At 44.4% G+C, this 24,404-nt stretch overlaps 1 protein-coding gene across 1 annotated transcript in view; it reads left to right on the forward strand.

The window, feature by feature from the left end:
• LOC114664078 (collagen alpha-6(VI) chain-like) overlaps window positions 1–24,404 on the forward strand; it is a 353,886-nt gene that overhangs the window by 67,942 nt on the left and 261,540 nt on the right. The window contains exons 3-5 of the mRNA XM_051936115.1: window positions 10,063–10,671; window positions 12,543–13,130; window positions 18,858–19,451. Of these exons, the coding sequence (XP_051792075.1) occupies window positions 10,063–10,671; window positions 12,543–13,130; window positions 18,858–19,451 (1,791 nt within the window). The remainder of the gene's footprint in view (window positions 1–10,062; window positions 10,672–12,542; window positions 13,131–18,857; window positions 19,452–24,404) is intronic.

The following is a 24,404-nucleotide window of genomic DNA, read 5'->3' on the forward strand; positions in this document are numbered from 1 at the left end:
AGTTACTGTTGGATCGTTTTTTTGACTTTGATATCAATACCAGCTTTCAGACCACAGCGCCAACACCAAAATGGCTCCAAAGCCAACAACGAACAAGTTCAAACCCTCCCTGTCTTACTCCAGCCTCCATGCTGTGTCCCACATTTGCAAGCACTACGCACCGCTTCCCTCTTGATAGCCATGAAATGACAATCTGCTGGGTCCCCATGAAGTCTTGGTCATGTGGAAGAGGTTTTGATGACGCCAAAGAAGACTTTGCATTTATAAGCGCTTTACAATTTCAACCACCACCACTATGCAGATACCCACCCGGATGATGGCAGCCACTTTTACGCCCGGACGCTCGCCACACATTAACTGTTTGGTGGTGAGGGGGTCAGAGGCAGTTAACCAATTAGAAACCAGGGATGATTAGGGGGCCAGAATGACCAGGCCATGGACATTTGGAGTCACCTACACTTTACCAAAGATGCCTAGGTGTCTTTTATGAGCACAGGTGCCATTTATATAGCACAGCGTCCCTGTCACTGCACTGGGGCATTGGGATCCACACACAGACCACAGGGTAAGTGCCCCCCTCTCCCCCAACGTTGGCCTCTCCAACACTGTCTGTTGGAAGCAACCCAAACTTTTTCCTAGGTGGTCTTGCATCCAAGTACTGGCCGGGCCCAAAGATGCTTCAGATGGATGACCTGTTGTGAAGTGCAGGTGGTATGGCTGCTGGCACAGCAATACCCCCGTGAGGTCATGACTGCACTGAAGCAATGCCGAGGGGTGTTTTAGGGGTTCCCCTATTAACGTCTGCAGTGTGTACTTTTGCTTTGTGTAGTCCACAAAATGAACATTTTTCTACATCTTCTACAGCAAGTGTCGCTTGGAAGTGGGTAGGGTGGGCCAGGGAGATGTGAGGAAAGCCGATGTTTACTTCCAGTACCAAAAATAACCCAAAATGTTGGTACAATACCATGTGGGAGGTTTTCAGTACTTTTCCGGTGGTGGTACACCAGGCAACCCTCCTCGTAATTAGAGTTAGAAATAGAGAAGACCTGTGTGAGCATCTACAGTAAGTCTGTCCTGCTGATGACTGAACTCTGCCTCTCGGACAAGACCCCTCGGTATCCATATTTGATAGTGAAAGACACTATATGATAGATAGATACTTTATTAATCTGAAGGGGAAATTCACATACTCCAGCAGCAGCATACTGATAAAGAACAATATTAAATTAAAGAGTGATAACAATGCAGGTATAACAGACAATAACTTTATATAATGTTAACGTTTACCCCCCCAGGTGGAATTGAAGAGTCACATAGTGTGGCGGAGGAACGATCTCCTCAGTCTGTCAGTGGAGCAGGACGGTGACAGCAGTCTGTCGCTGAAGCTGCTCCTCTGTCTGGAGATGATCCTGTTCAGTGGATGCAGTGGATTCTCCATGATGGACAGGAGTCTGCTCAGCGCCCGTCGCTCTGCCACGGATGTCAAACTGTCCAGCTCCATGCCAACAATTGAGCCTGCCTTCCTCACCAGTTTGTCCAGGTGTGAGGCGTCCTTCTTCTTAATGCTGCCTCCCCAGCACACCACCGCGTAGAAGAGGGAGCTCGCCACAACCGTCTGAGAGAACATCTGCAGCATCTTATTGCAGATGTTGAAGGATGCCAGCCTTCTAAGGAAGTATAGTCGATTTGGGTGATTGTGTCAAATTTATTTCAGCTCAATGTCATTTACTTTTGTGTAGCGCACATCACGGAGCACCAGCTCACAGCACCATAACAGGATCTACAGTTTGAACAAAGCAATGAAAGTATAAAAAACAGTTATGCAAAAACAAAAAAAGCGAAAACAAAAAAAATTAAAGATGGAAAACAAAAGACTGAAAGTTCACAAAAACAATGAAAGTGCAAACAAAAAAAATCAAATCGCAAGCAAAAAGTAAAAGTGTAGGTAAAACATTATTAGTGCAAAGGAAAAAATTGTTATGAACTTTGAGCACCAAGGCATGCGCGTCCCAAAAAGCACTTCCAGTAATGCCCACTAGAGGGAGATATACTGCCAAACCCTCACTAGATAAAAAGGCAAACAGAAAATATTAATCAAAATAAAAAGGTTTGTTTTTCACAAAATGCTCTGTCACAAGGTGGAGGTCCATAGAGTACCAAAGACATAAAGGATTTGCCCAAAACACAAGGCAATCCAAGCTGGCGAGTCTCAAAATGAAATACAAAGAAGAATCGAAATGGAGAGCGAAAAGTAAAGAAATCCGGTAGGTCACAAAAAGCACAGAAACATCACTAAAACACTCGACACTCCTCGGCACATTCAGAAGGAACCACCAGGAACTGTGGGAGACCCTCCAGATTTATAGGATGCAGTTCCTGGCAGTGATTGGCAGGTGGTCCCGCCTCTTGTGTGGCACCACCCACAAAACACATGAGACATTAGCAAGGCGTTGACACGTAGACAAAATAAAAATCAAAGAATACAAATAATAAAAGCAAGTAATATTAATGCAAACAAAGGAAGCAAAACTAAACAAAAGGACATAAAACAAAGATCTGAACCCGAGCCGGAAGGGGAACTCTGGCTGAAACACGAAAGTGCAAACCAAAAACAGAAAGCACAAGCGTCATTTCCAATTTTTTGGCTTTGCTCTTTCCGTTGTTTTTTGCTCTTTCATTATTTTTATATGCTTCATTTTTTTTTTTTGTTGTTGCTTGCCCTTTTATTATTTTTGCACTTTCATTTTTGTGTTTGTGCTTTCATTGTTTTTTTCTCTTCTCATTGTTTTTGTTTGTTCTTTCATTATTTTCTTTTTTGTTTGCCCTTTTATTTGCGCTTTTCTTTTTTCCCTTCAGGACCACCGTACACGGTCTGCCAGTGATGACGCCATAAGCGTTTGCTTTAAAAGGCTCTCATTGGCTCCACCCAGTAGTTCTCTTCTTTCAGTATTCTGCCCCCTAGTGGTGTTCAGACGCCATTACCTAAGGCACCTTTAGGGACCCCCATATGATGCTGGTAGCCCAGTACAATAATCACAGCCATTGCGTTTCCTCAGTTGTGTAATTGATCAGGTGGTCTGGTAGTCATCAGGCCGTGTCTCTGTGGCTAGCCCACTGTGTCTGGAAGCAAATCTTGATAGTTAAGATACATTATTTTTTTTTTAATTTTTAATTTCCTTCACAGTATTTTTTTCTTCATGTTTTTCATTATTGGCTCGTTTATAAGCATCCCACAGGAATGCACCGAGTGACATTTCAAACCGTCCCACACACTGCAGATAACTTTCACTGGAAAAGCTCTGTGATTTGGCCAAGAAGCTGCAGTTTGACGTGCAGGTCACCGTATGGCCACGTGATGCGCTTCAGAGTGCGATAACAAGACGGCCTATAAAATAAAACAAAACAGATAATCATTCATTTGGAAAGAAACCAAATCAGTCCGACGGCTGAGCCAAACCCTCCAAGCTGTGAAATCTGCAGTTGGCATGCACATCAAAAGGCTTACACAGCACCATTTTATAGAGCCATTAATGTCACATTTATCTGTCTGAAAGTGAGCGTCTCCAACTGTCGAAAATCAAAATGAATCTACAGTGAAACATGTTCAAAGAAAAAACAATTAATAAAAACCACATGATCTGACAAATTACAGCAATAAAACACCGTCTGGGTATCGCAGCATTCCAGGAAAGGGAAGAGGAATTATGTGAGACTAGACAAAGAGCCCGTTTCGACAACGTAAGATGAAACAGGCACGAGTGGAATAGTAGAATATATAATAAGTATAAGCACCACAAACCTGATATAGGTGAATTGAATGAATGCGTAATTAGGCCTTGAGCTGTAGTCGAAATCGCCTTTCAGGCCTCTAGAGCTTTAATCAAAGTCGCCTTTCTCTTTGAATTTTCACAGCCGTAAATCCGCTGCCTGCCGCGATGTCGGGCTCACAAGGTTTTTCGGGCAGCTGCACAGAAGGCGACTGCGCATTCGGCTTCAGACAGACATGAATGAGTGAGTGAGTGAGTGATGAGACTGGCGAATTATGTATTAAGATGTATGTCCTCATGAAGGGGGACCTATGAAATAACTCAATAAATGAAATAATGTAACTGACATCACTTTATAGAAGAAACGGGAAGGTCGCTAGCAATACGTAAAACAAATTCAATCCATGTCATGCCACTGTGGGGAGCACAGCGCTCTCCTGTTACAGAGCTCTTTGTCACCGTTGTTCGTTCTGTCACGGCACTTGTGACAATCAGCGTCAGCATCTCGGAGGTGACAATCAGCGCGGCCTCCATAATGTGCTTCACGGAGTTGTTGCCGGCTGCGGCACACATCCACATCGCTGTTTGCTGTGAGGTGCGCGACTGTGTTGCTACCAGCTAAGAGAAGGAGCCAAGGCTGAATTCTGTGGGTGTGCTGGCCCACCTGACCGATTTTACGAGTGATGTTCCTCGTATACAATACAGTTTATTTTAATATAGCCCAATATCACACAAGAAGTGCCGCAATGGGCTTAAACAGGCCCTGCCTTTAGTCAGCCCCCCAGCCTTGACTCTCTAAGAAGACAAGGAAAAACAACAACAACAACAACAACATTTATTTCTATAGCACATTTTCATACAAAAAGTAGCTCAAAGTGCTTTACATAATGAAGAAAAGAAAAATAAAAGACAAAATAAGAAATTAAAATAAGACAACATTAGTTAACATAGAAAGGAGTAAGGTCCGATGGCCAGGGTGGACAGAAAAAACAAACAAAAAAAACCCCAGAAGGCTGGAGAAAAAAATAAAATCTGTAGGGGTTCCAGGCCACGAGACCGCCCAGTCCCCTCTGGGCCTTCTACCTGACATAAATGAAAATAGTCCTCTTTGTAGTTCGGGTTCTCACAGAGTCACTTGATGCTGATGGTCATACAGACTTCTGGCTTTTAATCCATCCATCATTGTTGGAACATCATGGTGCTTTGGGTAGATGGTGGTGGCACACGCCACCACCAACAGGACACCGGAAAAGGAAACAGAAGAGAGAGTAGGGGTTAGTACAGATTTTGAATGAATAGTTATTATAATGAATTGGATATACAGAGTATCAGGATTAAATTACAGTGAAGTTATGAGAAGGCCATGTTAAAGTAATGTGTTTTCAGTAGTTTTTTAAAGTGCTCCACTGTATTAGCCTGGCGAATTCCTACTGGCAGGCTATTCCAGATTTTAGGTGCATAACAGCAGAAGGCCGCCCGCCTCACCACTTCTTTTAAGTTTTGCGCTTGGAATTCTAAGGAGACACTCAGTTGAGGATCTGAGGTTGCGATTTGGAATATAAGGTGTCAGACATTCCGATATATAAGATGGGTCGAGATTATTTAAAGCTTTATAAACCATAAGCAGAATTTTAAAGTCAATCCTGAATGACACAGGTAACCAGTGTAGTGACATCAAAACTGGAGAAATGTGTTTGGATTTTCTTTTCCTGGTTAGGATTCTAGCAGCTGCATTCTGCACTAGTTGCAAACGATTGATGTCTTTTTTGGGTAGTCCTGAAAGGAGTGCATTACAGTAATCTAGTCGACTGAAAACAAACGCACGAACTAATTTCTCTGCATCTTTCGATGATATAAGAGGTCTAACTTTTGCTATGTTTCTTAGGTGAAAAAATGCTGTCCTAGTGATCTGATTAATATGCGATTTAAAATTCAGATTACAATCAACGGTTACCCCTAAGCTTTTTACCTCCGATTTGACTTTTAATCCTAATGCATCCAGTTTATTTCTAATAGCCTCATTGTATCCATTATTGCCAATCACTAAGATTTCGGTTTTTTCTTTATTTAATTTGAGAAAGTTACTATTCATCCATTCTGAAATACAAGTTAGACACTGTGTTAGCGAATCAAGAGATTTGGAGTCATCAGGTGCTATTGATAAATACAGCTGTGTGTCATCAGCATAGCTGTGGCAGCTCACGTTGTGCCCTGAGATGATCTGACCTAATGGAAGCATGTAGATTGAGAAGAGCAGCGGACCCAGGATAGAGCCTTGTGGAACACCATATAGAATATCATGTGTCTTTGAGTTGTAATTACCACAACTAACAAAGAATTTTCTCCCTGCCAGGTAGGATTCAAACCAATTTAAGACACGGCCAGAGAGGCCCACCCATTGACTAAGGCGATTCTTAAGAATATTATGATCAATGGTGTCAAATGCGACACTCAGATCTAAGAGGATGAGAAAAGATAAATGGCCTCTGTCTGCATTTACCCGCAAGTCATTTACTACTTTAACGAGTGCAGTTTCTGTGCTGTGATTTGTTCTAAAACCTGACTGAAATTTATCAAGAATAGCAGGTTTATTGAGGTGCTCATTTAACTGCATAATGACTGCCTTCTCTAGAATTTTACTTAAGAAAGGCAGGTTAGAGATGGGTCTATAATTTTCAAGAGCAGAGGGGTCGAGATTATTTTTCTTAAGTAGGGGTTTAACTACCGCAGTCTTAAGACAGTCTGGGAAGACCCCCGTATCTAATGACGAATTTACTATGTCAAGAACATTATCAATAAGCACGCCTGATGCTTCTTTGAAAAAATTTGTTGGTATTGGGTCAAGGGCACAGGTGGAGGGTTTCATTTGAGAAATTATTTTATGTAAATCAGGTAAATCTATCCTAGTGAAAGAATTTAATTTGTTTATTATGGGGTACTGGGGTTTAGGAGGATCCTTAGTGTTGGGGAGATATACTATGTTATTTCTAATATCATTAGTTTTTTGATTGAAAAATACAGCGATAGCCTCACAGGTTTTACTGGAAGTACTTAGGAGGCATTCCTTTGAGTTACCTGGTTTAACAGACGATCAATCGTAGAGAATAAGACTCTGGGATTACTAGCATTGTTATTTATAATCTTAGAGAAATAGCAGCACCTCTCAAGATGGACTGTGTTATTGTATTCTGTTATTTTAACTTTTAATATTTCATAGTCAATAGTTAGTTTAGTTTTCCTCCATTTACGCTCAGCTCTACGGCATGAACTCCCCACCAAAAAAAAATGGAAGAAAGGAAATTCGAAGAGAGATCCAGGTAGGCTGGGCATGCAGTGGGTGTCAAGAAAAAGGAGGTCAATACACAGAACTGAACACCAGTCCTCCTCAATACAATATAATAGTGCAATAGAAATATTACAAGTACAGAGAAGAATGCAACAGTAGATGCTATCCCATAAAAGATTTTGGATTTGTTCAGAGACCTGGAGACTTCGGCAATCAAGCTGTCTCCCCCTATTGGCCATTCCACAGCTGAGTCAATGCTGGGCCAGCCAATCCAATGAAAGGACCCCTCTACCTGATGACTCCTGTGATCCTCCATCAGAGATGCCTTTACCTTAGGCAGGCAGGTGGGCCACATTTGAGTACCGAGAAGAGAAACAGAATAGGTGAGGGTGAGTAACAAATTCTAATTATCATGTTACTTATGTTTTAGTGCTAATGACTAACAACAGAGATGCAGTCTGCACAATTAATCAGCAGCTCTAGTCAGGATATGCTAAACTGAAGTAGTGAGGATTTAAAAGCTGAGACTGAAGGGGCATCTCTTATAAGAGCAGGCAGACCACTCCACAGTTTAGGGAGGTCCTATGACTAAAAGCTCGACCCCCCCACTGTTATATTATTAATTCTTGGAATCATAAGCAGACCGGCATCTTGAGATCTTAATGTGCGCTCAGGTTTGTAAGTCATGATAAGTTCAGACAAGTAAGCCGGATCTCCGCCATTTAAGGCTTTATATGTTAAAAGGAGGATTTTGAAATCTGCCCTAAACTTAACCTGGAGCCAGTGTAAGGACTTGAGGACTGGGGTTATGTGTTTGTATGTTCTTGTAATAATTCTTGCAGCAGCATTTTGGATTAACTGGAGGCTTATAAAGAACAGTTTGAACATCCAGTGAACACCACGTTGCAGTAGTCAGTCCTACTAGAAAGAAATGCAGGAATTAATTTATCAGAATCCTGTTTATTTAGAAAATGCCTTAATTTCCCAGCATTTTTAAGGTGGAAGAAACAGGATTTGGACAACTTTGTAATGTGCGCTTTAAATGACATGCTAGAAGCAAAGAGAACTCTGAGATTGCGTGCTGATTCAGTAAAATTAATGGGGATTCCAACTGAGTTAAATGATGACAGAATGTTGTTGTGATCAGCGTCACTCCCTCAAATAATTAACATCTCTGTCTTATCTCTGTTTAAAGACACGTCGTTCTCATCCATCCACTCCTGTAATTCACTAACACAACCAATTAAAGACAACATTGGAGAAACTTCATTTGGCCTAAAAGAAAGGTAGAACTGGGTGTCCTCTGCGTACGAGTGAAAATCAACATGATGTTACGTTTCATCGCTTAAGATCTCGACTGAGACCGCGGTCAGGCTTTAAAGCTCCGCGTCTCTACATCTCAGAGAGACAACTCTTAGCATTTTATATGGCCAATGTGTGACTTGTCTGTGTAGTTTTGACCCCACCACAAAACTTTTGTCAGAAGTAGAAGTTGTCAGGGTGTTCCGGCCTCCTGGGGCTCAGCCTAGGAAATGCAAGGAATGGCGACGCATTTAAATGGATGGTACGTGATAACAGACATCGTAGAAAATGCATACAGATATTGACACATGATGCAGTAGAAGTACGGTTATCCTGCCCCGATTTTTCCAAAGTAGCACATTATCCGAGGCGGCTGCTTTTGTTGTAATTCATAAAAGTTTTGCTATGAATACCGTAATGAGCATGTAAACACTCTACTTTAAACCTGGAGGATACCTAGCAAGTGGTTTAAGGAGCTGGTGACTCTGGGAATGCGGGCATGACTCACTCACCCATCTACATCTGCAGCCCTCGGCTATCACCCGTGTATCGCTAGTGTCGACCTGTACACACGCTCTACTGTTTTATTCATTAAGGAGTTTGTATTTCTACTTTTGAACTGCTGGTGGGAGCTATGAACCCGCGGTCTGTGGCTCAGATGTGAACGCTTTGTGGTGTGAGCTAAACTGTGAGTTCCATCCATCGCCCATACGGAGCCCATCTTTGACCAGGGTGAGCGGCCCGCTTCCTTGGTGATATCAGCTGATCCCTCTCTGTGTCAGCCTCAACCTTCTTTGTGCGGAGTCACCACTACACTCCACCCGTCCACAGTGCAAATCCCACCCTTATCGGCAATTAAATTGCTGTGGACTCGTAACGAGAAGCCTCTCACTTCAAACATTTGCACCGTGGTGAGCTGTGTACCCCGTGGTCTCTGCTCACACCACAAAGTGCTTTCCTCTGTGCCAGAGACGGCGGGTTCACTGCAAATGTTTGAAGTGCCTCGTCGCTGACGTCACATGACGATGGCATCTCGATGAACGGTTTGCCGAATGTTGCCGCACAACTCTCTAAGGCTCTCCCAGTCTCTCTGTGAGTTCCTGCGCTGCCATCATTTTGTAAGGATGGAAATTAAGGTCATCATGCAAAATCAAAGGCGCATTGGAAATGCTGAAGGCAGAAGTGCGCTGAACATCTAGGAGACCGTAGAATGGATGCCCTTACAGCTTGGATGTTTTCAGGCGTTCGTAAAGTCCCAGAATGGCATGGAGAATTTCATTCGATGTTATACCCGTCTGTCTAAATTTAGCCACCCACTGAAGATTTGTTTTCCGATTTGAGACGTCACCATCAGGAGGAATGCTGATGTGATGATGGATTTGTTGTTTCTGAAGAACGCTTCGACCAAGGCATGTGGCCGACTGAAAAAAACATGGGACCACCTATCAAAGGACCCCCCTACCCCAACCCACTTGGCTGACTCTACCCGACCTTGAGAAATGGGGCACTTCATTCTGGCTCACCCTGTAGTAAGGAATGGGCACATTTAAGTTGTGAATGCTGAATCTGTGAGTTAAAGAAGGTGTTTAATGAGATTTCTTTTTTAAGTATTATACCATTCAAAGTAACACATTATGATATGAAAAGGTCTATTTACAAATACCTATTTCTCTTAATGAAAATCCCCTCCCTTTTCTTTTCTTTCAGTTTGTACTAAAGAGACGATTGCCGATATCGTTTTCCTAGTCGACGGCTCATGGAGCATTGGAGTTTCAAACTTCCAAAAAGTCCGGGAGTTCCTGCATACTCTCGTCGACAGCTTTGATGTCGGTGAAGGAAAAGTGCAGATTGGACTCATTCAATATGGCAGCACAGCCCGCACTGAGTTTTTCCTGAATCGGTTCCATAATAAGTCGGACATATTACAGTCCATCCAGCAAATGCGATACAGCGGAGGAGGCACCCACACTGGCCTCGGGCTCGACTTCATGCTGAAGGAGCACTTTGTCAAGTCGGCAGGCAGCAGGGCCGAGGACGGTGTGATTCAGGTGGGGGTCGTCATAACAGACGGTAAGTCGCAGGATGGCGTCACGGAGGCGGCCAACGCCATCAAAGAGAGAGGAATCGCGTTGTATGCCATTGGCATTAAGGACGCGGATCTGAGCGAGCTCCACGAAATCGCCAGTGACCCCGACGACAAGCACGTTTATAGCGTCCAAGACTTTGCAGCCCTGAAGGTAATTTCTGAGAACATCATCCAGGAACTGTGCCATAACGTTGAAGAGGCGACGCGGCGCATCATCCAGGTACCCCAAGGTAAACCAACACCTTCACTCGATTGAGAATTCTGACATTTTTTTTGATCAGTACAAATACAGAGATGTTCTTCCATCCGTTCTCGATCCTGTCACGTTCACTCGAAGCTGCACTTTGCTTATCTTTCATCTGCTTTACCTGACTGAAATCCTTTTTCTGACTTCATTAATACAGTGCATCCAGAAAGTATTCACAGCGCATCAGTTTTTCCACATTTTGTTATGTTACAGCCTTATTCCAAAATGGATTCAATTCATTTTTTTCCTCAGAATTCTACACACAACACCCCATAATGACAACGTGAAAAAAGTTTACTTGAGATTTTTGCAAATTTATTAAAAATAAACAAACTGAGAAATCCCATGTCCATAAGTATTCACAGCCTTTGCTCAATACTTTGTCGATGTACCTTTGGCAGCAATTACAGACTCAAGTCTTGTTGAATATGATGCCACAAGCTTGGCACACCTATCCTTGGCCAGTTTCGCCCATTCCTCTTTGCAGCACCTCTCAAGCTCCATCAGGTTGGATGGGAAGCGTCGGTGCAGAGCCATTTTAAGATCTCTCCAGAGATGTTCAATCGGATTCAAGACTGGGCTCTGGCTGGGCCACTCAAGGACATTCACAGAGTTGTCCTGAAGCCACTCCTTTGATATCTTGACTGTGTACTTAGGGTCGTTGTCCTGCTGAAAGATGAACCGTCGCCCCAGTCTGAGGTCAAGAGCGCTCTGGAGCAGGTTTTCATCCAGGATGTCTCTGTACATTGCTGCAGTCATCTTTCCCTTTATCCTCACTAGTCTCCCAGTTCCCCACAGCATGATGCTGCCACCACCATGCTTCACTGCAGGGATGGTATTGGCCTGGTGATGAGCGGTGCCTGGTTTCCTCCAAACATGACGCCTGGCATTCACACCAAAGAGTTCAATCTTTGTCTCATCAGACCAGAGAATTTTCTTTCTCATGGTCTGAGAGTCCTTCAGGTGCCTTTTGGCAAACTCCAGGCGGGCTGCCATGTGCCTTTTACTAAGGAGTGGCTTCCGTCTGGCCACTCTACCATACAGGCCTGATTGGTGGATTGCTGCAGAGATGGTTGTCCTTCTGGAAGGTTCTCCTCTCTCCACAGAGCACCTCTGGAGCTCTGACAGAGTGACCATAGGGTTCTTGGTCACCTCCCTGACTAAGGCCCTTCTCCCCCGATCGCTCAGTTTAGATGGCCAGCCAGCTCTAGGAAGAGTCCTGGTGGTTTCAAACTTCTTCCACTTACGGATGATGGAGGCCACTGTGCTCATTGGGACCTTCAAAGCAGCAGACATTTTTCTGTAACCTTCCCCAGATTTGTGCCTCGAGACAATCCTATCTTGGAGGTCTACAGATAATTCCTTTGACTTCTTGCTTGGTTTGTGCTCTGACATGAACTGTCAACTGTGGGACCTTCTATAGACAGGTGTGTGCCTTTCCAAATCATGTCCAGTCAACTGAATTTACCACAGGTGGACTCCAATGAAGCTGCAGAAACATCTCAAGGATGATCAGGGGAAACAGGATGTACCTGAGCTCAATTTCGAGCTTCATGGCAAAGCCTGTGAATACTTATGTACATGTGCTTTCTCAATTTTTTTATTTTTAATAAATTTGCAAAAACCTCAAGTAAACTTTTTTCATGTTGTCATTATGGGGTGTTGTGTGCAGAATTCTGAGGAAAAAAATTAATTTAATCCATTTTAGAATAAGGCTGTAACAGAACAATATGTGGAAAAAGTGATGCGCTGGGAATACTTTCTGGATGCACTGTAAGTAGCTTACAATTAATAAAGATGCACGTGAATGTGTTTGTGGCCCTCATGGTAACACTTGTATTGTTTATCTGTTAGAATGCAGGAAGGCCTCGGTGGCTGACATCGTGTTTGTCGTAGACGGCTCATCAAGCATCGGGGAACCCAACTTTCAGCAGCTGAGGGACTTCCTCTACACGTTCGTGGACAGCCTGGACGTCAGCGTAGACAACGTGAGAGTCGGACTTGCCCAGTACAGCGATGATGCCCACAAGGAGTTCCTTCTCAATACGTTCTCCAACAAAAGCGAGATTCTGACCCACATTCAAGACTTGGCCTACAGGAAGGGGGGCACGTACACGGGCAAAGCCCTCGAGTTCATCAAAGAGCAGTACTTCACCCCAAGCGCCGGGAGCCGAGTCGACAAAGGCGTGCCACAGATTGCTATTGTCCTTACCGACGGGGAATCGTCCGACAATGTTAGCGCGCCCGCTAACGAGCTCCGCAAGCTGGGAGTTCTCGTGTACGTCATTGGAATTAATGTGGCAGAGTACGGCGAGCTGAAGGAGATTGCCAACAAGCCCTCGGAAAAGTTCCTGTACAACATCGAAAATTTTGAGGCATTGAAGGATCTGTCGACAAACTTGCTGCAGACAGTGTGCACCAGAGTGGAAGTGGAGCTCTCGGGTAGGTTTCACGTTGGCTTTTGGGGGTCACAATAAAAGTGACAATACAAAGAGAGTGAGGTGTCATCTCTGGAGTGATTCCGCATATTGCAATGCTTTGAATGGGGATTGCAGGCGAGTTCCAGGACCTTTTCGTTGTTTTGAGTCGCTGAGAGCTGAATCCCACCCTGGCATCGTGATTATCATACTGCACCTCCACCGACTTCCTGTAACACACTGATGACGTAGATAACGACTGGACATTTTTCTATTTGGGAGTCAAACATCTCAGTTTTCTATCCTGTCCTTTATCATTCACTCATTCACCTGATGAAATCCCCCGAAAAGTTAAACATTTGATCAAAATTGGAAAAGGATTTTGATTTTCATTTAGTGAATTAGGAAAAAACTAGGGGGGGGGGGGGTGGGCAATGGCCATCTATCCTCACACTTTGGCATTTCCAGTATGGCATGTGTAAAAGACAGGGGGCGCCACTGAACTCCAAAACCCCGGACACACCACACTAAACAGTCCCAAGTGCAAAGTAAAGGTTTTAAATTCATAAAATACCTCATCTACAGGCCGGTTCCACAGTCTTCCAATAAATACTCCTCTTCTTCCTCCTTCAAGTAAGTTTTGCCTTCTGCCTCCCGACTCTGACTCACTGAAGGAGGCTGGATGGCTCGCTTTTATGTCAGTCCTGGGCACAGCCTGATGGAACCCTCCTGAAGCAGGGAGTCCTAACCCTAATCCTGGTGGCACCCAAGGACCCCGATAGGACAGGGTTGTCCCTCAGGACTACAACTCCCATACATTCCTGTAGCCGTCCTTATTGGGTCCACACCAGTGGTACACTGCCATCTACTGTATCAGGGGAGGAACTGTCCTGGATATACAAACTCACTGCATTATCCATTACATATCTCTTTGTATCCCTTTTGGGTTCCATCCCATCCCGGCCGGGTTATGCCTCCTTCCATATTGTCCACAATGTCCCGGCTGTGAAATGGTCCAGCATAGCAGTCACACATGGTAAAGGCGCTGTATTTGAACACCTGGCAGTTTTATCACTATTGGCACCACGATGCCAGGTTCTCCACCATCATTCTTGGCGATCACCACTGTGTTGTCAGCAGACTTCATGATGGAGTTAAAGCTGCGTGTGTCCCCGCAATCATAGGTGTAAAGGGAATAGAGCAGGGGCCTCAGAGCACATCCTTGAGGGGCTCCTTATTTGAGGTTAATTGGGTTGGAGTTGTGAAATCCCATTTTCACCGCCCGGGGTCTGCCTGTTATGAGGTCCAACATCCTCTCACAGAGGTGTGTGTTCAGTCCCGAGCACTGTTGGGCAAGATACTTGGGAAGAGAATAAGTTACTGAGTAATGCCTTACTGCCCAGCACTGGTTCCATGGCCCCCAGTTCGTGTGGTGTTGAAGGGTGAGCTGTGGTTCATAAATACGTAGGGTCAACAAAGCTGGTGATGGAGGGCCATATGAAGTCTAAAATAAGCCTCACAAACACACCTTTGAATTCTGAGCACTAGGAAGAATTAGGAGGGCAAACTCAACTCCTTATTAAAAAGCAAACCAGAGACGTAAACTTCCTTCATTCTTCCTTCAATCTTGTAGCATGTGGCCACTAGAGGGTGTCGTAGACTCTCAAACCTCAGACACAATTACCCTACAACAGTCTCGGGTTCAAATAAACTGTTTTTATTAAGTAAAATTCCTTCCTTAGGGTCTCACAATGACTGACTCTTTCTTTTCTTTTCCTTTCCTTTCTTCCTTCACTCCTGCAGGCAAGTGCTGTTCTCCTCCTCTTGACTCCGAATCCCCCAATGATGTGAGGTGACCCCTTTTGTGCATGACCTAGAAGTACTTGCTGTGTTAGGAAAAAACGGCATAGAGGAAGTCCCATAAAGTTGGGATGGCCATTCCCTCCAGCTCACCCTGTTAATATACAATACAATACAATACAATACAGTTTATTGTTGTATAGCCCAAAATCACACAGGAAGTGCCGCAATGGGCTTTAACAGGCCCTGCCTCTTGACAGCCCCCCAGCCTTGACTCTCTAAGAAGACAAGGAAAAACTCCCAAAAAAACCTAGTAGGGAAAAATGGAAGAAACTTTGGGAAAGGCAGTTCAAAGAGAGACCCCTTTCCAAGTAGGCTGGGCGTGCAGTGGGTGTCAAAAGAAGGGGGTCAATACAATACAATACAGTACACAGAACAGAACAATTTCTCAATATAGTAAGAAATAAAAAATATAAATTTTAGAAGTACAGAGCAGAATTTAACAGTAGATGATATATCCCATAATAAGATTTGGATTTGTGTAGAGTCCTGGAGACCTCATCCTTCAAGCTGCCTCCCCCATTTGGCCATTCCACGGCTGAAACGGCTCTGGGCCAGCCAATCCGATGAAAGGACCCCTCTTTCCCATGATTCCTGCGATCCTCCATCTGGGATGACTTTTCCTTAGGCAGGCAAAACAACTTGGCAGGTGGGCCGTGGCACCAAGTGCCACATTTGAGTACCGAGAAGAAAAACAGAATAAGTGAGGGTTAGTATACAATTATAACTATCATGTTACTTATGTCTCAGTGCTAATGACTAACAACAGAGATGCAGTCTGCACAGTTAATCAGCAGCTCTAGTCAGGGTGTGCTAAACTGAAGTTGTGAGGATTTGAAAACTGAGATCGAAGGGGCGTCTCTTATAGTAGCAGGCTGACCAGTCCACAGTTTAGGGGGTCCTGGAACTAAAAGCTCGACCTCCCACTGTTATTAATCCTTGAGATCATAAGCAGACCGGCATCTTGAGATCTTAATGTGCGCTCTGGTTTGTAAGTCATGATAAGTTCAGACAAGTAAGCCGGACCTCGACCATTTAATGCTTTATATATAACATAACACCCATGGAACCCAGAAGGGGTGCCCAGTGAGACTGCAGTTCCTAAAACGCCCTGCAGGTGTGTGTATGAGTGGGTACACCATCCCAGGGAGCTAACAGGGGAGCATACAGTCATGGAAGGCTGTCTCCCCCTGTCCGTCTATTGTGTATACTGACCACCTAAGGGTCTTCTCTGTCCAACCCCATGTGCAGTAATAAGAAGGAGGAAAAACTGAAATTTGCTGGTCTGAGGGCTGAATGTCCAGTTCTGTTGTTTCAGATGCCCAGGTTGGCAGATGTATTCAGCCACTTCAGCACTATCAAAATAAAAATGAAAAGCGGTTTAGCTCACCAAATGGGGTCAACCTGAGGCTTGTATTGAAGCCCAAATGCTTTCCTCTGTAGGCGCTTTAGGTGGCCACCTCAAAATAGCAAGATGTCCCTGAGCGAAGTTCATCTCGGCTTCCTTCATTTCATTTCTTGTTCTGCCTCCTGTGTTTCTCTCTCTTTCTCCTCAGAGTAGTGGCCATTACATCAAAGCATAACATAGAAATGTTACATCACTTCCTCTGTCGTCACGACAACATGATGCTAACCCCCCAGTCAGCTAGGAAGCCTACCAAGTGGGGTTCTTTCAAACTTACCCTTAACTTCTCATAAATTCTGCAAGCAGTCAAAATTCCTGTACAATGCTGAGGTGACGATTAATCAGAATTTTCCCTTCAACCTATGCAGCCTTACAATATGGCAATCCTGTGTGGCCTCCAGGGGACGCTTCAGCTCCCAAACACCCGACACCACACAGGCTCAGACACAAGTGCGGTAAAGATGATTTTAATTGTGGGAAACTCTTACTGGCAAGTGTTTCCCACACCACAAACACAGTTCCAAAGCACACAGCAATAAAGCCCTCTGCAACTCTCTTCCACTCTCTGTCTGCCATTGTTCACTGCCTTCTCCAATACAATACAATACAATTTATTTTTCTATAGAACAAAATCACATAAGAAGTGCTGCAAAGGGCTTTGACAGGCCCTGCCTCTTGACAGCCCCCCAGCCTTGACTCTCTAAGAAGACAAAGAAAAACTCCCAAAAAAACCTTGTAGGGAAAAATGGAAGAAACCTCAAGAAAGGGAGTTCAAAGAGAGACCCCTTTCCAGGTAGGATGGGCGTGCAGTGGGTGTCAAAAGAAGGGGGTCAATACAATACAATACACAGAACAGAACAAATCCTCAATACAGTATAAAAATAAAAATTTTAGAAGTACGGAGCAGAATTTAACAGTAGATGATATCACATAGGGGTGGCACGGTGGTGCAGTGGGTAGCTCTGCTGCCTCGCAGTTGGGAGACCTGAGGGACCTGGGTTCGCTTCCCGGGTCCTCCCTGGGTGGAGTTTGCATGTTCTCCCCGTGTCTGCGTGGGTTTCCTCCGGGCGCTCCGGTTTCCTCCCACAGTCCAAAGATATGCAGGTTAGGTGGATTGGCGATTCTAAATTGGCCCTAGTGTGTGCTTGTGTGTGTCCTGCGGTGGGTTGGCACCCTGCCCGGGATTGGTTCCTGCCTTGTGCCCTGTGTTGGCTGGGATTGGCTCCAGCAGACCCCCGTGACCCTGTGTTCAGATTCAGCGGGTTGGAAAGTGGATGGATGGATGGATGATATCACATAATAAGATTTGGATTTGTTTAGAGTCCTGGAGACCTCATCCATCAAGCTGCCTCCCCCATTTCGCCTGGGCCAGCCAATCCGATGAAAGGACCCCTCCTTCCCATGATTCCTGTGATCCTCCATCAGGGATGACTTTACCTTAGGCAGGCAAAACAACTTGGCAGGTGGGCCGTGGCACCAAGTGCCACATTTGAGTACACTTAAGCTTTGTGTTCCTTCCTCCCGACTCTGGCTCTCTGATGTGAGGCAGGCAGCTCTTTTTGTCTAACACCCAGGGAATACTTCGAGTGTCCCGTAAGCGTGGTCTGAAAGCACTCCTGAGGGAGGCAGACGCCATATGAAGTAGGTCTCCCCGGTTCCTGCAGCACCTCCTGTGGCACCCACAGAACCCAACAGGGTTGAGTCAGCAAACTCCAAGTCCCATGATGCCCTGTGGGAAACCGTGGTGCTTTTGCAACCTTAAGGGTGCTGCCATCTAGCAGTCCAGGGAAGACAATGCCTGTGTATGCTGTCTCTCCCTGTACTTCCATCTTAGGGCGCCCCGGCCGGGTAAGGATGCTGGCCAAACCCTCACACCTGTTATTGGCTGAAGAATTTTTATCCACAATTGTCATCGATAAAATTGCAGAATTTGTTCAATTAAATTATGAATCATACACTTAAAAACACCTAGTGGACAGTAAAGGAAGTGCAAGTAAGTACCAAACCAGGCAGCCCTTCTTATGGGAATGCGGATCAAACAACTGACCCATGTGGTTGAGGTGGGAAATCATTTTAAAAAACATTCCAGCAATAGGAGAGAGGAGTCAGATGAGGTGGCTCGGGCATCTGATCAGGATGCCTCCTGGACACCTCCCTGGTGAGGTGTTCCGGGCACGTCCAACCGGGAGGAGGCCCCGGGAAAGACCCAGGACACGCTGGAGGGACTATGTCTCTCGGCTGGCCTGGGAACGCCTTGGGATTCCCCCGGAAAAGCTAGAAGAAGTGGCAGGGGAGAGGGAAGTCTGGGCATCTCTGCTCAAGCTGCTGCCCTCGCGACCCGACCTCGGATAAGCAGAAGAGGATGGATGGATGGATTCCAGCGATTATTAAACCACGTGAGCTTTCATAGAGCGAGTGGTCTCCCATTCTTCACTGGCCTCCACTCAGTTGGCTATTTAACAGACTTATTCTCTTTTTGTTTTGCAGTTGTTGCTCCTCGTTATGCAGACATTGTGTTTCTAGTCGACGGATCCTCCAGTATGGGGACAGCTGCCTTTCAGCAGGTCAGGCAGTTCATTTTGTCCATTGTGAATGCTCTTGAAGTCGGAATCAAAAAGCACAGGGTTGGCCTGGCACAGTACAGCGACAACACCCAGGTGGAGTTCCTGTTGAACACCTACCAGAAGAAGAACGAAATTCTCAATCACATCAAGAGCGGCTTCAGGATGAAAACGGGGCCACTCAGAACGGGGCAAGCCATCGAATATGTGCGGCAGACCTTCTTAAAAGAATCTGCCGGGAGCCGAATTAAAGAAGGGTACCACCAGTTTGTCGTCATCGTCACTTCCTCCAAGTCGGCCGACAGGGTTCAGAAGGCGTCAAGGGCCATCAAGGGGGAGGGAGTGAAGGTGATCTCTGTGGGTCTACAAAACTCTGACCGTCCCGAACTGGAAATGATGGCCACGATGCCACATGTGTATCAGCTGAAAACGCTGAAAGAACTCGGTCCCACCGCCAAGGAAGTGATTGGCGTCATTACGACCAAAGAAGCCCCGCCAAAGCTTCCTGTCATATCTGCTGGTAAGGCCAAATGACCTTCGCTTTCTAATATTTGTAAAACATTTCGATATTTTGCTGTTCATTCCGTCTCACATGATACGTTTTATACTGTAGTCAAGTCAAGCATCCTGCTGTGACACTAGCTGCCAAAACAATTAAGGTAAACTATAAAGTGTTATTATGTATTAAGAGGAATTATTAAGATAAGAAAAATTCACAATCACGTAACTGCTGTTCAGGTGCCACTGCACTGGCTTCCAGTTAAGTTTTCACCAGATCTCCAAACCCCCCTCCTATGGTGTAAATCTTTAAGTTTTAATTATCTTTTCTATCTGTGGTGGGCTGGCACCCTGCCCGGGGTTTGCTTCCTGCTTTGCGCCTTGTGTTGGCTGGGATTGGCACCAGCAGACCCCCGTGACCCTGTAGTTAGGATATAGCGGGTTTGGATAATGGATGGATTATCTTTACTATTTCCCATTTGATCTTATACTGTTGTGTCTTCTTTTTAGCATCCTGCTGTGACACTTGGTGCCAAAACTATTAAGATGTCTCACAAGTGAGAGGCGGCTGTTTAGCCCATCAAGCCGAGCTGTTACTTCTAGTGTCTGAATGGCTTTGTTCTCAATGGAAGGCAGACTTCCTCATTGGCTCCTGTTTGTCTTCCTTGTGTTCTTTTCATTATTGTTCTTTGTTTTCTATTACTTTATAGAATATTCTTCTGCTCATTTGTTATTTGTCTATATATGTAATGCCCTACTGCTCATTGCCAATTGTTTGGCTGTGGCCACCTCTCTTGAACAAGTAGCCTTTCCACTAAGCAATGCTCTCCCACTTTCTGCAAGCTTAAAAGTATAATATGCAAATTTCTTTCAGTTCAAATGACCAACTTTTACAATTCTGAAAAAAATGAACATTTATTTAATACATTTACAAAATAGTGTTACTTTAAGTAAAAAAAAAAATTGTAATATTCTAAGACCATTAAGTGGATGAAAAATATAAAGGCCGTTGGTCCAGATGACATACCTGTGGAAGCATGGAGGTGTTTAGGAGAGATGGCAGTGGAGTTTGTAACCAGATTGTTTAATGGAATCTTGGAAAGTGAGAGGATGCATGAGGAGTGGAGAAGAAGTGTACTGGTGGGTCGATATTTAAGAATAAGGGGGATGTGCAGGACTGCAGTAACTACAGGGAGATAAAACTGATGAGACACAACATGAAGTTATGGGAAAGAGTAGTGGAAGCTCAGTGAAGAAGTGAGGTGATGATTAGTGAGCAGCAGGATGGTTTCATGCCAAGAAAGAGCACCACAGATGAGATGTTTGCTCTGAGGGTGTTGATGGAGAAGTAGAGAGAAGGCCAGAAGGAGTTGCATTGTGTCTTTGTGGACCTGGAGAAAGCATATGACAGGGTGCCCTGAGAGGAGTTGTGGTACTGTATGAAGAAGTCGGGAGTGGCAGAGAAGTACGTAAGAGTTGTAGAAGTGTGACAGTGGTGAAGTCTGCGGTAGGAGTGACGGAGGTGGGATTACATCAGGGATCGGCTCTGAGCCCTTTCTTGTTTGCAATGGTAATGGACAGGTTGACAGATGAGATTAGACAGGAGTCCCTGTGGACTGTGATGTTTGCTGATGACATTGTGATCTGTAGCTATAGTAGGGAGCAGGTCGAGGAGACCCTGGAGTGGTGGAGATCTGCTCTAGAGAGGAGAGGAATGAAGGTCAGAAGGACCACCAAGACAGAATACCTGTGTGTAAGGGAGAGGGAGGTCAGTGGAATGGTGAGGATAGAGGGAGTAGAGTTGGTGAAGGTGGAGGAGTTTAAATACTTGAGATCAACAGTACAGAGTAATGGGGATTGTGGAAGAGAAGTGAAGAAAAGAGTGCAGGCAGGGTGGAGTGGGTGGAGAAGAGTGTCAGGAGTGATTTGTGACAGACGGGTATCAGCAAGAGTGAAAGGGAAGGTTTATGGGACGGTAGTGAGACCAGCTATGTTATATGGGTTGGAGATGGTGGCACTGACCAGAAAGCAGGAGACAGAGCTGGAGGTGGCAGAGTTAAAGATGTTAAGATTTGCATTGGGTGTGATGAGGATGGACAGGATTAGAAATGAGGACATTAGAGGGTCAGCTCAAGTTGGACGGTTGGGAGACAAAGTCAGAGAGGTGAGATTGCGTTGGTTTGGACATGTGCAGAGGATAGATACTGACTATATTGGGAGAAGGATGCTAAGGATAGAGCTGCCAGGCAAGAGGAGAAAAGGAAGGCCTAAGAGGAGGTTTATGGATGTGATGAGTGAGGACATGCAGGTGATGGGTGTGACAGAACAAGTTGCAGAGGACAGAAAGATATGGAAGAAGATGATCCGCTGTGGCAACCCCTAACAGGAGCAGCCGAAAGAAGAAGAAGAAGATAATTAAGACCATAAACAATGAAAGCAATCTGTTTTTCTTAACTTTCCTGACTCCTTTCGCACTTTTTATTAGGAAACTAAATATGACGTCTTATTATTTCTGAACATTTCTTAGAAATTACATATAGCACCTATCTTAACTCAATACCTAAAAATATCCCTTAATATGGCTAAACATATAGGATACAAAACCAAACAAATAAGAGTTTGATACCACAGTTTTTACTTCAGCAGTTGGGTGTCATCAGGTTAGCAGAGTTCCTCTTTTTGTTATCCTACTCACCGTTAGTCTTAAGTCTTCGCTTTGCTGTGTCTGTTCCGACCTCACCATCATGTTTCACCAATCTGTAGTCAGTATTTTCTGTGGCGCCCATGTACTGGGACGACTTACATCCGGAGTGTTTACTGTATGACGTCCTCCTTAAAGTTCTGTGTTCCACGGTGTCACAATTCTAGTAGGTGGCAACCCAAACTCTGTTGCTCTATCACTCTCTAATCTCCATCAGTTTTGTACTTCCCCAACAGCTTCTTCTTTCTTATATATTTCTTATTTGGTCTCCGTCTGCTACAAACCACTCGTTGTCTTATACTGAAATGATTCACTGGGACTGCTAGCATCTGTCTTTTCTTTGGCGTCTGTTCACGAGTTTTCAGCTCACTTTTACAGCACACATCTCATCCAGCTTCAGAATGCCACTCGATCCTTATCAGAGTGATCATCTGGGACTGCGCTGTTTCTTCACATTCTACTTTTTATTTCACCTCTCAACGTCTTATCGAAGTCAGTAGTCAACGCACCTGTCCACCCCTCACAACATGCTGACTTGTCCTTCTTTTTATTCTTGACACACCATTTTCTTTTTGTGCTTCTGGTATCATTGGTGGGGTGCGTCAGACCTTTCCGGGTGCAACTTATTTTTTACTCCCCCGGCATCACATATGTAATATCTATTGTGGTCAAGTGAAGCAAGGAGCAAGTTTAATTGTTTAATTCAGATTAGTCTGTACCACAAAACAGGTGCACAATGGTGCAGAAAATCAAACAAACAGAAAGGTATGGCCGCCTTGGCTTGTTCTAAGTAGCTTGAGCGGGTCTGTCTTGAGAGGAGCTCCTTCCTGCAGTCCGCTCAATTCAGAATAAGACGCCTCCTTCCTGGTGACGCAGGAGATTTCTAGGGATTGGATTAGAAGTGGCGGGGTGAGTTGCCCTTACTGGGCGTATTCTCTCTTGGCAATACTTTTACCGACAGGAACCCCTCTTGTTCCAGAGTGGTGCTGCATACCTCTGATGAGCCCAGAAGGTGATCTCCAATGTACATACATGACCCTATTACTTTTATTCTATTTAGTTATTATATGGTATCTGTGTGAATTTTGCTGTCCTCTTGTTTACATTTACATTACATTTACTTATTAGGCCGAAGTCTTTATTCAAGGTGGTTTACAACATTTGAGATACAATTGGATCCATTTCTTTTGTTCTTCCATCTTAAGTGCAGACAGGTGAAGTGATTTGGTTCTGGTGGGATGTTCAATGGCATGGAACATATGGTCACCATCCTGAAGATCTGGCTTTGATGACTTAGTCCTTTGGCTTCTCTCTGGCCTTAATAAGTATGTATAGGGTAAACAAAATCCCAAAAGACACGATCCGAAAGTGTGTGCTTAATCCAGGGGAAAAAGAAATAACAAACCAAAAAATTAAATAATAAATCACAAAGGGCACATTAAGTACAATTCCACCAAACTCCAGAGCACACTCCAAATAAACATTCAATTCCCAGCTTCGTTTTATAGAACTGGAGGTGGTCCCTTAACTGAGATGGATAGGTGGCCCCGTTCCCACAAAATTCAGGGAACAGAAGAGAACCACAAAACACACAGAGATGCTACATAGTAACTCAATAGACTGAATGAACAGATAATACAAAATTAGACTAATAATACATGAAAATAACAATGAACAATAATTAAAAAATAACAAAGAAAACAAAAGAAGCATTTTAAACAGGAGCCTGGGGAGGAACCCTGGAATGAGTATAAGAGTATAAGGCAGCGTTTCTCAACCTTTAAGTATTTGCGACCCGAGTTTTCAAAACAGTTTTAATCGCGCCCCCCCCACTAACGTTTTTTTGAATGGAGCCCACCAATACCAATTTGTTCTTTTTTAATTAATGATATATCATAGATGCATATTTTATTATACCTACTTAACTTTTATCGACATTTATCTAACTCTATATTTATTTTTCTAGTATCGGAATGTAGTTTAAGTTAATTTGTTTTGGTTTCAATAGATGGATTTTTCATATTTTCAATTCTTGTTTTCTTTTTTTTTCATCTTTGTACCCCCCTCCCCTTTTTTGTTACTTCATGTCCCCCTAGGGGTCCCGCCCCACAGATTGAGAACCACTGATATAAGATAAGAACTCCTGTCTATAACTGTGGTGACGGTGGTCACCATCAATGACAAAGCCACTTGGAGACTAGGAGTAACAGCTCAGTCTAATGGACTAAACGGGGACATCTTAATAGTTTTGGCACCAAGGTTCACAGCTGGATA

Source organism: Erpetoichthys calabaricus, chromosome 13 (genome assembly GCF_900747795.2).
Source record: "Erpetoichthys calabaricus chromosome 13, fErpCal1.3, whole genome shotgun sequence".
NCBI classification, from domain to species: domain Eukaryota; kingdom Metazoa; phylum Chordata; class Cladistia; order Polypteriformes; family Polypteridae; genus Erpetoichthys; species Erpetoichthys calabaricus.